General features: G+C 42.3%; 1 protein-coding gene across 2 annotated transcripts in view; it reads left to right on the top strand.

Annotated features, from left to right (window-relative positions):
• LOC111973018 (ectonucleotide pyrophosphatase/phosphodiesterase family member 1) overlaps window positions 1-12,030 on the top strand; it is a 72,300-nt gene that overhangs the window by 20,137 nt on the left and 40,133 nt on the right. For both annotated transcript variants that reach the window (XM_024000143.2, XM_024000144.2), the window contains exons 9-11: window positions 4,380-4,489; window positions 4,697-4,762; window positions 4,892-4,964. In XM_024000143.2, coding sequence (XP_023855911.1) covers window positions 4,380-4,489; window positions 4,697-4,762; window positions 4,892-4,964 — 249 coding nt within the window. The remainder of the gene's footprint in view (window positions 1-4,379; window positions 4,490-4,696; window positions 4,763-4,891; window positions 4,965-12,030) is intronic.

The following is a 12,030-nucleotide window of genomic DNA, read 5'->3' as shown; positions in this document are numbered from 1 at the left end:
GTTAAGAAGCCTTTTGGACCTAGACTTGGCGCTCTGGTACCGCTTGCCGTGCGGTAGCAGAGAGAACATCCCCGTGTTGAGGATCAGTGTGGCGGATGTGTTGTTACCTACCCTTTTCACCTGGGGGCGGCCTGTCGGGAAGTCCAGGATACAGTTGTAGAGGGAGGTGTTTAGTCCCAGGGTCCTAAGCTTAGTGATGAGCTTTGAGGGCACTATGGTGTTGAACGCTGAGCTGTTGTCAATGAATAGCATTCTACCATAGGTGTTCCTTTTGTCCAGGTGGGAAAGGGCAGTGTGGAGTGCAATAGAGATTGCATCATCTGTGGATCTGTTGGGGCGGTATGCAAATTGGAGTGGGTCTAGGGTTTCTGGGATAATGGTGTTGATGTGAGCCATGACCAGCCTTTCAAAGCACTTCATGGCTACAGACGTGARYGCTACGGGTCGGTAGTCATTTAGGCAGGTTAACTTAGTGTTCTTGGGCACAGGGACTATGGTGGTYTGCTTGAAACATGTTGGTATTACAGAGTCGGTCAGGGACAGGTAGAAAATGTCAGTGAAGACACTTGCCAGTTGGTCAGGGTATGCTCGGAGTACTCGTTCTGGTAATCCGTCTGGCCCTGTTGCCTTGTGCATGTTGACCTGTTTTAAAAGGTCTTACTCACATCGGCTACGGAGAACGTGATCACACAGTAGTCAGGAACATCTGATGCTGTCATGCATGTTTCAGTGTCGCTTGCTTTGATGCGAGCATAGAAGTAATTTAGCTTGTCTAGTAGGCCCGTTTCACTGGGCAGCTCGCGGCTGTGCTTCCAAGGTGACATTCCCAAATGAATATCGCCCGTCGTACTCACCCCGGTCATCATGAAGTGCTTCGAGAGGCTGGTCATGGCCCACAAAGGCCAGCATGCTAGGCACACTGGACCCACTCCAATTTGCCTACTGGTCTAACAGATACACAGAAGATTACATTTCCATCGCTATTCACACAGCCGTAACTGTACAAGAGGAACACCTATGTGAGAATGCTGTTCATTGACCACAGCATTCAACACTATTGTTCCCTCCAAGCACGGATCCTGGACTTCCTGATGGGCAGACCATAGGCTGTGAGGATTGTGTCCTCAGTTCTCTGCTGTATTCCCTGTTCACCTATGACTGCGTGGCTTTGCACAACACCAACTCCATCAAGTTTGCAGACGACACCATGGTTCTAGGCCTGACAGCCAACAACGACAAGTCAGCCAATAGGGTGGAGGTAATTGAACTGGCATTGTGGCGGGACAACAACCTCTCCCTCAACATCAGCAAAGTAAATGAGTTAAATGTTAACTACAGGAAGTAGAAGAGGGAACATCCACATCAACGGGACTGCAGTAGAGAGAGTCAGCAGATTTAAGTTCCACTGCATCCACATCATCGAGGACTTGACATGGACCAGCACCACCACTCTTGTCAAGAGGGTGCAACATTGTCTCTTCTACTTAAGGCGGCTGAAGACATTCGACATGCCACACCGGGTCCTCTCCAAATACTACTGCTGCACCATCGAGCGCGTCCTAAGCGGTTGCATCACGGCCAGGTACGGGAATCGCTCCGTCCACAACCGCAAGGCCCTCCAGCATGTGGTGAAGACGGCACAGTACATCACTGGGACCGTGCTCCCACCCATCCAGGAGATCTACTCGAAGCGGTGCCTGAGGAAGGCCACAGCATCATGAAGGACCCCACACACCCCAGCCACAAGCTGTCCACTCCCTTACTGTTGGGCAGACAGTATCAGAGCAAGAGGTCTGATACCAACCAGCTCAGAGACAGTTTCTATCTACAAGCCATCAGACTGCTGAACACTTGAACTGGACTTGACCACCTGCTCCGATTCTCCGCACCTTAGCACACATGCACTCACGCAATCACACAGACGTACACTCGCATACAGTGCATTTGGAAAGTATTCAGACCCCTTGACTTTTTCCACATTTTGTTTTGTTGCAGCTTTATTCTAAAATGGAATAAATTGTTTTTTACCCTCATCAATCTACACACAATAAACCATAATGACAAAGCAAAAACCAGTTTTAGATTTTTTTGCAAGTGTATTAAAAATAAACAGAAATTTACACATTTACATAAGTATTCAGACCCTTTACTCAGTACTTTGTTGAAGCGCCTTTGGCAGCGATTACAGCCTCGAGTCTTCTTGGGTTTGCCGCTAAAAGCTTGGCATACCTGTATTTGGGTAGTTTCTCCCATTCTTCTCTGCAGATCCTCTCAAGCTCTGTCAGGTTGGATGGGGAGCGTCGCTGCACAGCTATTTTCAAGTCTCTCCAAAGATGTTCGATTGGGTTCAAGTCTGGGCTCTGGCTGGGCCACTCCAGGACATTCAGAGACTTGTCCCAAAGCCACTCCTGYGTTGTCTCTGCTGTGTGCTTAGGGTCTTTGTCCTGTTGGAAGGTGAACCTTCACCCCAGTCTGAGGTCCTGAGCGCTTTGGAGCAGGTTTTCATCAAGGATCTCTCTGTACTTTGCTCCGTTCATCTTTCCCTCGATCCTTACTAGTCTCCCCGCTGAAAAACATCCCCACAGCATGATGCCGCCACCACCATGCTTCACCGTAGGCATTCAGGCCAAAGACTTCAGTCTTGGTGCCTTTTGGCAAACTACAAGCGGGCTGTCATGTGCCTTTTACGGGGGAGTGGCTTCGTCTGGCCACTCTACCATAAAGGCCTGATTTGGTGGAGTGCTGCAGAGATGGTTGTTCTATTGGAAGGTTCTACCATCTCCACAGAGGAAATCTGGTGCTCTGTCAGAGTGACCATTGGGTTTTTGGTCACTTCCCTGACCAAGGCGCCTCTCCCCCGATTGCAGTTTGGCCAGGCGGCCAGCTCAAGGAAGAGTCTGAGTGGTTCCAAACTTCTTCCATTTAAGAATGATGGAGGCCGCTGTGTTCTTGCGGACCTTCAATGCTGCAGAAATGTTTTGGTATTGTTCCCCAGACACAATCCTGAAGCGATAGGAACTGCAAGCAAGTGCCTTAGAAATCTAGATCCACATAGAAAACCCATTGAAAGGAGAGTGACCTCAAAAAAAGAAATCCTGGATGGTTTATCCTCGGGGTTTCGCCTGCCAAATAAGTTCTGTTATACTCACAGACATAATTTTAACAGTTTTAGGAACTTTAGTGTTTTCTATCCAAATATATGCATATCCTAGCTTCTGGGCCTGAGTAGCAGGCAGTTTACTTTGGGCACACTTTTCATCTCGTTGTGAAAATAGCGCCCCCTAGCCTTAAGAGGATATTTAAGGCAATTGAGACATGGTTTGTGTATGCCATTCTGAGGGTGAATGGACAAGACAAAATATTTAAGTGCCTTTGAACGGGGAAAGGTAGTAGGTGCCAGGCGCACCGGTTTGAGTGTGTCAGGAACGCCAAAGTTGCTGGGATTTTCATGCTCAACAGTTTCCCGTGTGTATCAAGAATGGTCCACCACCCAAAGGACAACCAGCCAACTTGACATAACCATGGGAAGCATTGGAGTCAACATGGGCCAGCACCCCTATGGAATGCTTTCAACATCTTGTAGAGTCCATACCTTGACAGATTGAGGCTGTTCTGAGGGCAAAAGTGGGTGCAACTCAATATTAGGAATGTGTTGCTAAGGTTTTGTACTCTGTGTGTGTGTGTATATACATTCATGCTCACACACATTGCAACTGCTGCTACCAGACTCTTATTATCATTGCTAAATACTGAATAATTAAAATAAAATAAATCCCAAAATGTTCCCCAAAACACGTGTAAATATTGGACTATGAAATTGTGCCCTCCTGTAGTATACTTATGCTCAAATGTTTGTTATATTCTACTGAGCCAGTTACGTTATGTTTGTATCATCTTTTATTATTTCTTGTTGTTGCATTGTCGAGAAGGACCTTGCGAGTAAACATTTTGCTGGACGGTGTACAGTATACCACGTGTGTATCCATATGACTAATACAACTTGAAACATGCTCATGACTATAATTAGCCATGTGTGAACGCGGTCAGGAAGATTACCATAAATAGTGTTATTGATTAACATATACAGTAAGTAGGCCAATTCTATATCACTCGTTAGGAAAAATCTTAAGCTGTAATGGATAGTACTGCTTGGTCTGATCAAATGAACATCATTTAATGATATACAGTATGTAATGAACCATATGTAGGTCAGTTTTGATACGTTTATTGGGGGRAAAAATCTTTAGCTTAATGGATTAGGTATTGCTTATTTTGATGTATTAGAATGAATGAGAAATTAGCTGTGTATAGGACTCTGATGCTCTTTTGACTACAATTTCACCTCTACTATCTCCCTCGCACTCTTGCTCTCTCTGTAGCTTTGGCTCACTGCCATGTACAATAAGATGAAGTCAGCCACATTCTTCTGGCCGGGTGCTGATGTGGCCATCAACGGAAGATTCCCCGACTTCTGGAAGAATTATGACAGGTGAGAGACTTGCATAATGATATGTCCTGTTTGTGGGCACAATAAAGAGGAGTATCTAATAAGATAGCTAATGATCCTATAACGAATACCATTTTTTAATTTTTTTTATATATAAATTATGAATGTTATTTGGAGCATTTTTCTGCAATGTAGTGTGTTCAAGCTATCCATAGTGATACTAAGAATAATAGTGTTTCTTTCTACCAGGAACATCCCATTCGAGGAGAGAATCTCAACCATATTTCAATGGCTGAATTTGCCTCAAGGGGAAAGGTATATTATGCATCTCATAACCATTATATACTGTAATCCTAATTTTGAAGGACAGACCAAACACTTACATCTTTTGAGAGGACTCTTTTACCCGAGTGTGTAATGTGTCCTTTTTTTTTTTTCTCGTAGGCCTGATTTCTACACTCTGTACCTGGAGGAACCAGACTCTGCTGGCCATCGATACGGACCAATGAGCAGTCAGGTAGGATCCAGCTCTACTCATTAAACCGACCAATCCATTGAGGAAGTAATTCATAACCAATCAAAACAGGCCCAGCAAAGGCACCCTCTGTGCTGTCTGAAACAACAGGTTTTCAGGGGAAATGGAAAGAAAGCCTGTGTGTCGCCTTTGTCGTAACCTAACATAGCAGGCGTTCTGAGCAGCGTTTTCTTTCTGGTCCTTAAGAGAAAAAAAATACTATTGGGGGAGGTTATCTTTTGCACCGTTGTACCAATCCAGTAAATGTGGAGGAGGAGTTAAATGGGAAGTCGCGGTTATCTTTGGACTTCCACTTTTGGACTTAACAAGGCGACACTCCATCTTAACTCCATCTCAACGTATGAGAGTTGTTTGCCCTCACGTGTGTGCTCCTCGTGCCATGTCCCAAAAGTTCACAAATAGACTGCAAAATAACCCCATCTGTTGCATTTTCAGAGTGCGCTTCTGAACACTGTATGCTGGAAAAACTCGGTTTGTTATTTTAACTAAAACATAACCAATCTTTGTTAATCATAAATACCGAACGTGTTTTTGCATGGATTCCACATCGCGCGTTAACTTTTACCAGCTAGGACCACTCTCTCTTGTCCCGGAATCTCGCTCCACGGTGGCTTTAGGCTTAAAAACAAACTGCTAACTGGTAGCCTCCGGGCCCAAACCCACCTGTCTCTCATGGCTTCGCTCACCCCTGGATGTACCACCTGCCAGTACCTGAGCCAGAGAGTCGCTGAGCTGGAGGGGAGAGTATCTGTCTTGCGCCAGATCAAGGGAGGACGAAGAACTCTGGACTCCATGGTTATACAAACCACCTCCAAAATCGACGACGTCACCTGCCCCTGGCTCGGCACCTCCACTTCTGGGAGCCTGTAACTGAGAAACTCCATTCGGTCCCTTAAATGAGCCATGGCCCAGACTAGGAGCTAAACCGAAGGGCCTGGTCTGTTCCACCCCTTCTACTCCGCCTCAGGAGCCTGGATTGCTGTCCGGGGAGGAAAGCACTCCAGGAAACGGAATCCATCAAATGTTTCGGAGGTGCTACAATTGGGGAGGAGATTCAAGTCCTGGAAGACCTGGAAGTGCATTCCAATCATACTGTACAGGGTCCCTCCGCTTATCTCTACTGCTGCCATCTCACCTTCTGCTACCTGGCGCTAGGATCTCTGACCTAATTCCATGCTACCGCTACTTATTAGCAAGCACTCCGCCGCTTCAAATGTCATTGTCCATGTTGGGTCAAATGACATTAAACTCCAGCAGTCAGAGAAATTGAGAAGACGATTTTTTAAAACATTGATAAATACGCTGCTGGAATCTGGGAAGCAGTGTGTGTTTCTCGTCCATTTCCATCCCCACGCTACACGGATATGGTTTTTAGTCGTATTCGCAATTACACACCTGGCTTAAGGGATACTGCTGCACGATGGGAATTCTTTGTGGATAACTTTGCAGCTTTTACAGACCGACCAGTTTATTCTTCGGGACAATTTACATCTTAACAGGTATGGCTCCAGCATCCTCTCCACCAACATGTCTCTTACTCTTGCCTCATGTAGAGCCTTTGATACCTGACGTTGTGTATTCTCGGGGTTGACTTTTGTTTGTACGCTCCCCTCAGACTATGTTCAATGCTCCTCTCCCAGTTTCATTAATTAGTTCCTCAATTGCAAATATGGAACAAACTACAGTTAACAACCTTTCTGCAATTTCCTAGATTAATGTCCAATCACCGTATGCGAATACTACTCACATGCAAGAGTATTGTTAGTAGTAATCTTGTCCCCATAAAATTGAGCTCTGTCAATAGCTCGAAAATGGTTTATTGCTCATCCAGTGCACTTCAGGTGCTACCTTGGATACTCCATCTGATATGAATTCCCGTAGCCAATGGTAATGGAATAATTCATTTGAATGCTAGAAGCCTGATCCAAAAGTTGACTTATTGAAATTTTGGTCTCACAATCAAATGTTGACTTCTGATTGTATCTGAATCGTGGCTGTGTGATTCTGTGCCAGATTCAGATGTTCAGTTGATTGGATACAATATTTATAGAACTGATAGAGTTGGTAGAAGGTGGTGGTATGTGCATTTATGTTAAATGCTGCTTAAATGTTTCTGTGTCCATATCCACCTCTGTCTCAAAGCAATATGAATGTCTAGTTTTAAACGTGGTACTGGTATAATGCTCATTTAACTCTAGCAGGGTATATTGCCCCCCTCAGCTCCTCCTGTACTCTATGCAAATTATCTGAATACTGTCTAATTATGCAAACTCTGAATTACTGATTGTGGAGATTTTAAACCTGGATTGGCTCTCACCAGTATCCGATAAATTAAAAGGCATTTGTACTGAGCTAAATCTAACTCAGCTGATAACTAAACCAACCCGTCCCAACTTTAAGAACCCATAAAATCCACCTCTACTAGACATTATTCTAACAAATACCCCCATAAATACACCGCCATGTGGGTTTTTGCAAATGATATCAGTGACCACTGCCCTATTGCTTGTATTAGAGATACCAGGCTGAAACACTCTGATCCCTGTATAATCTCTAAGAGAAATTATAAACATTCTCACAGCAAGCTTTTATCCTTGACTTATATCACTCTGAGCTTTTATCCACTTGCTGCTTTCTGGACCCCGTTTTAGCCCTTGCTTTTTTCTTCTATTGTTACCTCTATGTCTGATAAACATGCCCCGCTTAGAATCACAGAGTAAGAAACCGAACCAGTTCTTGGTTCTCTCCTGAATTGTCAGGTCTTTCCTGCAAAGAATCGGGCCTGGGCCTTGCGAGGAAACATACTCCAGCTGAGTGGCTGTTTTTTAGCATTGAGAAATTAAATGTACTGCAGCTGTCAAAAGGCAAAATCAAATACTTCCTTAATGGCTGATGCAGATTCTGCAGGAGATTGCAAAATTCTGGAAAACGTTAATTCACTGAACGAGGGGAATCTGCTGTTTTCTCTCCTAAGCAAAATTACCTCAGACTCTGTATTCTAACTGAAAAAAATGATATTTTGATGCTTTTTAATAAGCATTTCATCTCTGCTGTGTTTTTATTTGAAAGGAAAAGTGGACTTTGTGGTACTGGCCAGTTAGTTGATTTTCGTCTTGCTTTTCAACCGTTACTCCTGAAAAATGCGACCCTGTTTTTAGTTTCCAAGAAAAATACATGAAGCAGAGTTCTATTGCCCTGGTGCCATTGATACTAAAATCCTTAGGCGCTGACAATTTAGACCCGTACTGTACTTAAGGTGTGCTGCACCTATTTTTGCTGTTCAGTAACACACATTTTTAATCTAACATTAAGCACAGAAATATCCCTAAGGTTGGAAAGCAGCTTTGTTCTGCCATTACTAAGAGGGTGACGGTAGTGATTGTAACTATCGACCCATCTCTAGCTCCCTTGTCTGGTAAAGTTCTAGAATCTATAGTCAACAAACAGTTACAATCTTTTCTTTCTGCTAACAGTATTCTTAGTACCAATCAATCTGGTTTTAGATCTAACACAGTACCAATCGCCACTATGCGTTGTAAATGAATCGCAAATGCCTTAGACTAGAAAGCCACTGTGCTGCGTTGTTTGTAGATTTGTCAAAAGCTTTGACACTGTAGACCATTGCTATCCTTTTGAGTAAGCTCATCTATAGGACTGGCACTGATGCCTGCCGATGGTTTATGTGACTACTTTAAAGATAGAACTCAAGCCGTCATGGCTCGATGGGGTCAAGTCTGACCCCTTACAGTTACTTAAAGGGTCCCTCAGGTTCCATAATTGCCCACTATTGTTCTACTTTATATAAACAACCTTGTGATGATCAATATTGTAAATCCATTTATATTGCAAGATGACACAGTGATTACTCTTTGCTCCAACAGCGACCAAGCTTTAATGCAGTTGGAGTCTGATTTTAGGATACTCAGGGTCTCTTTTTACAGCTTAACTTGTTTTAAACGCTAAGAAAACAATGTCAGTTTTTTTTCTAGGTCTAAAACTCTCAGTTAGAAACACGTTTGTAATACACTAGCTTGGATGGTACCAAATCAATAAGTCTCTGCATATAAATACTTAGGGTATGTTAGATGATAGCCTTCTTTTTAAAAACATGTTACTGGAATGGAGAAAAAAGTCAAATTCAAGATTAGGATTCCTTTACAGAAACAGGGCTTGTCTGTCCTCTTAAATAGGAAAAAAATTGTGCAGGCTACTTTTATGTCCGTTTTAGATGTATGTGATATTATCTATATGCATGCATCGGCAAACACAATTAAAACCACTGATGCATTTACCATTGTCACTCAGGTTTATACCGGGTGATAGTTACAGAACTCATCAACTGTATCCTATATTCAACATGTGGGTTGGGTCTCTATCTGTGAGGCGAGAGCAACATGCTCTCTTGTTTATTTATAAAGCCTCTATTTAAAACTACTCCATATAATCATCATTAATTTCCACAAGATGTACTAATTTTAAAACCAGAATCACAATGTGGATTACATTTAGAGACTCCTGCGGTCTCACAGAGTTGGTAGGACTGCCTTCATTCCTTTGCACCTTATTCATGAACAAACTGCAGATCCAACTTAAGTTAGACACTCTGTGTCCCTTGCCCATTTTAAAATGCTTATGAGGAATCATATGATGTTGTCTGTGATTGTTTTCTGTTGAATTGTGTATGTTTTGAAATGTCTTGTCTGTTATGTCTAAAACTGACATGTCAACATGTTACACAGGCACAGCCCGTAAAGACATCCAGGTCTCAGCTGTTTTCCCTGTTAAAATAAAGATTTAAAAAATAAATAAACTCCTCCTCCACATTTACTGGATTGGTACAACGGTGCAAAAGATAACCTCCCCCAATAGTATTTTTTTTCTCTTAAGGACCAGAAAGAAAACGCTGCTCAGAACGCCTGCTATGTTAGGTTACGACAAAGGCGACACAGTGACATCAGTCAAAACAAGACATGTTATCAAGAACAARATAAAAACTATCTGAAATTAGCCACCTACGATTCCCCACATTGTAGTTTCTTGTCAATTGTTGCTTGCTATCTGGAATCACAACAACACCTAGCCTCCAGAATCACAACAACATATGGCCTTCTTCCCCATTTGAAGCGTGCACATTGTTTTTGTGACATTGTTAGCTAACCCGTCTATAACGTGTTGTTGTGTTCTATGTTGTTATTAGTCTTGTATGTATCCGTCACCACAAAAAGTTCCCCCTCGGCCCGCATAAAAAATAGTACAGTTTACTAAAGAATACTATCGTACTTCCAATTGAAATCTGTAGTAAACTGTAGAATTCTATACTCCACACTAGTGTCCCTCGATCGTATAGTCCTTCTATAGAATTTTGCAGTATCCTGGAGAATACTATACTACACACTGTAGTATCCCTCGATCATGTAGTTTAGTATCCATCGATCTGAGCCTCCCACTCTTTCTAGAAGGCCAGCATCCCGGAGTCGCCTCTTCACTGTTGACTATGAGACTTGTGTTTTGCGGGTACTATTTAATGAAGCTGCCAGTTGAGGACTTGTGAGGAGTCTGTTTCTCAAACTAGACACTAGAGCAGGGCGGTATACCGTATTTTATGATATACCGGTATTGATGCAGGGACCGGTTTGGGTTTTTACTTTAATTTCTATACCGGTATTTGAATGTTTGGTTTGTTAAATGTGATATGCCATGGGTAATGTCAATTTTTATAGTTTACTTCACTACTTGAGTCATCTCTCTCCGCTCTTTCGCTCCGTGCCACTTTCTACACAGGCCTAGCCCCGCCCCCTGTCACTCAAGGTGCGCATTTGATGTTCCTCAACCAAGAGACACTTGCGTTCAGTCTGCATGGTCAACGCAGCACATGCAACAATGTTGATGACAATAATGCTGTTTTCACTTTGCTTCTTAATATAAATCCACTAGTGTTCTATAATGACACTGTTAGTTTGTGTTTCTTACATCAGCAAACAACTAGTTTGTCTTTTCTTAGCAAGTTGCCCTAAATCTTGTGAGATGCTAATTGTTAGCCGCTAATGCTAATGCTAATAGCTAGCTAATAAATGTACTGAGTCAGAGCAAACGTAGCTAGCTAATACAGCCTGATAATACCAGTGATGGTGTAGACCTAAATCAGCATGTTGTTTGTGCAACAGTATCTTCTAAATCAAAGAGGAATATGCAAAGCAAGAATATGTTAGCTACATGAAGTAGCTAAGAGAACATGCAATGTAGCCAAAGATTATAGGATCCCCTAGGAAACACTTATCAACACTTTAGTTCCTACCCTGTCACAATAACTCCTCCCTGGCACTTTCATTTGTTGTCATCTCAATCAACACTATTCAAAATGCCCACTATTATATTCTAACTATAGAATTGCAAAAGTCATTCTATTTCCATGATTCCAACAGTTTTGCTCTAATTCACAAGTCAAATTGCAGTTGCAAGATTTGGTTTAAAATAAGTCCTAGATTATTTGCCCATATCGTGCAGCCCTACATGACAGTGTGAAAATGATCTCAATTGAGCAGTGGTGTAAAGTACGTATGTAAAAATACTTTCAAGTACTACTTAAGTCTTTTTATTTCTTTGTATCTGTACTTTACTTTACTATTTTTATTTTTGACAACTTTTACTCCACTACATTCCTCAAGAAAATACTGTACTTTTTACTCCATACATTTTCCCTGACACTTAAAAGTACTCGTTACATTTTGAATGCTTAGCAGGACAGGAAAATGTTCCAATTCGCGCACTTGTCAAGAGAACATCCCTGGTCATCTACTGCCTCTGATCTGGAGGACTCACTAAACACAAATGCTTTGTTTGTAAATTAGGTCTGAGTRTTGGAGTGTGCCCCTGGCTATACGTMAATAAAAACAAGACAATGGTGTGATCTGATTAATTATTTATAGTTTTTACTTTTGATACTTAAGTACATTTTTATCAATTACATTTACTTTTGATACTTAAGTATATTTAAAACCAAATACTTAACTTTTACTCAAGTAGTATTTTCCTGGGTGACATTTACTTG

Source organism: Salvelinus sp. IW2-2015, linkage group LG14 (assembly GCF_002910315.2).
Source record: "Salvelinus sp. IW2-2015 linkage group LG14, ASM291031v2, whole genome shotgun sequence".
NCBI classification, from domain to species: domain Eukaryota; kingdom Metazoa; phylum Chordata; class Actinopteri; order Salmoniformes; family Salmonidae; genus Salvelinus; species Salvelinus sp. IW2-2015.
Note: the sequence above shows the minus strand (reverse complement) of the source record. Positions and strands in the feature narration are given on the sequence as shown.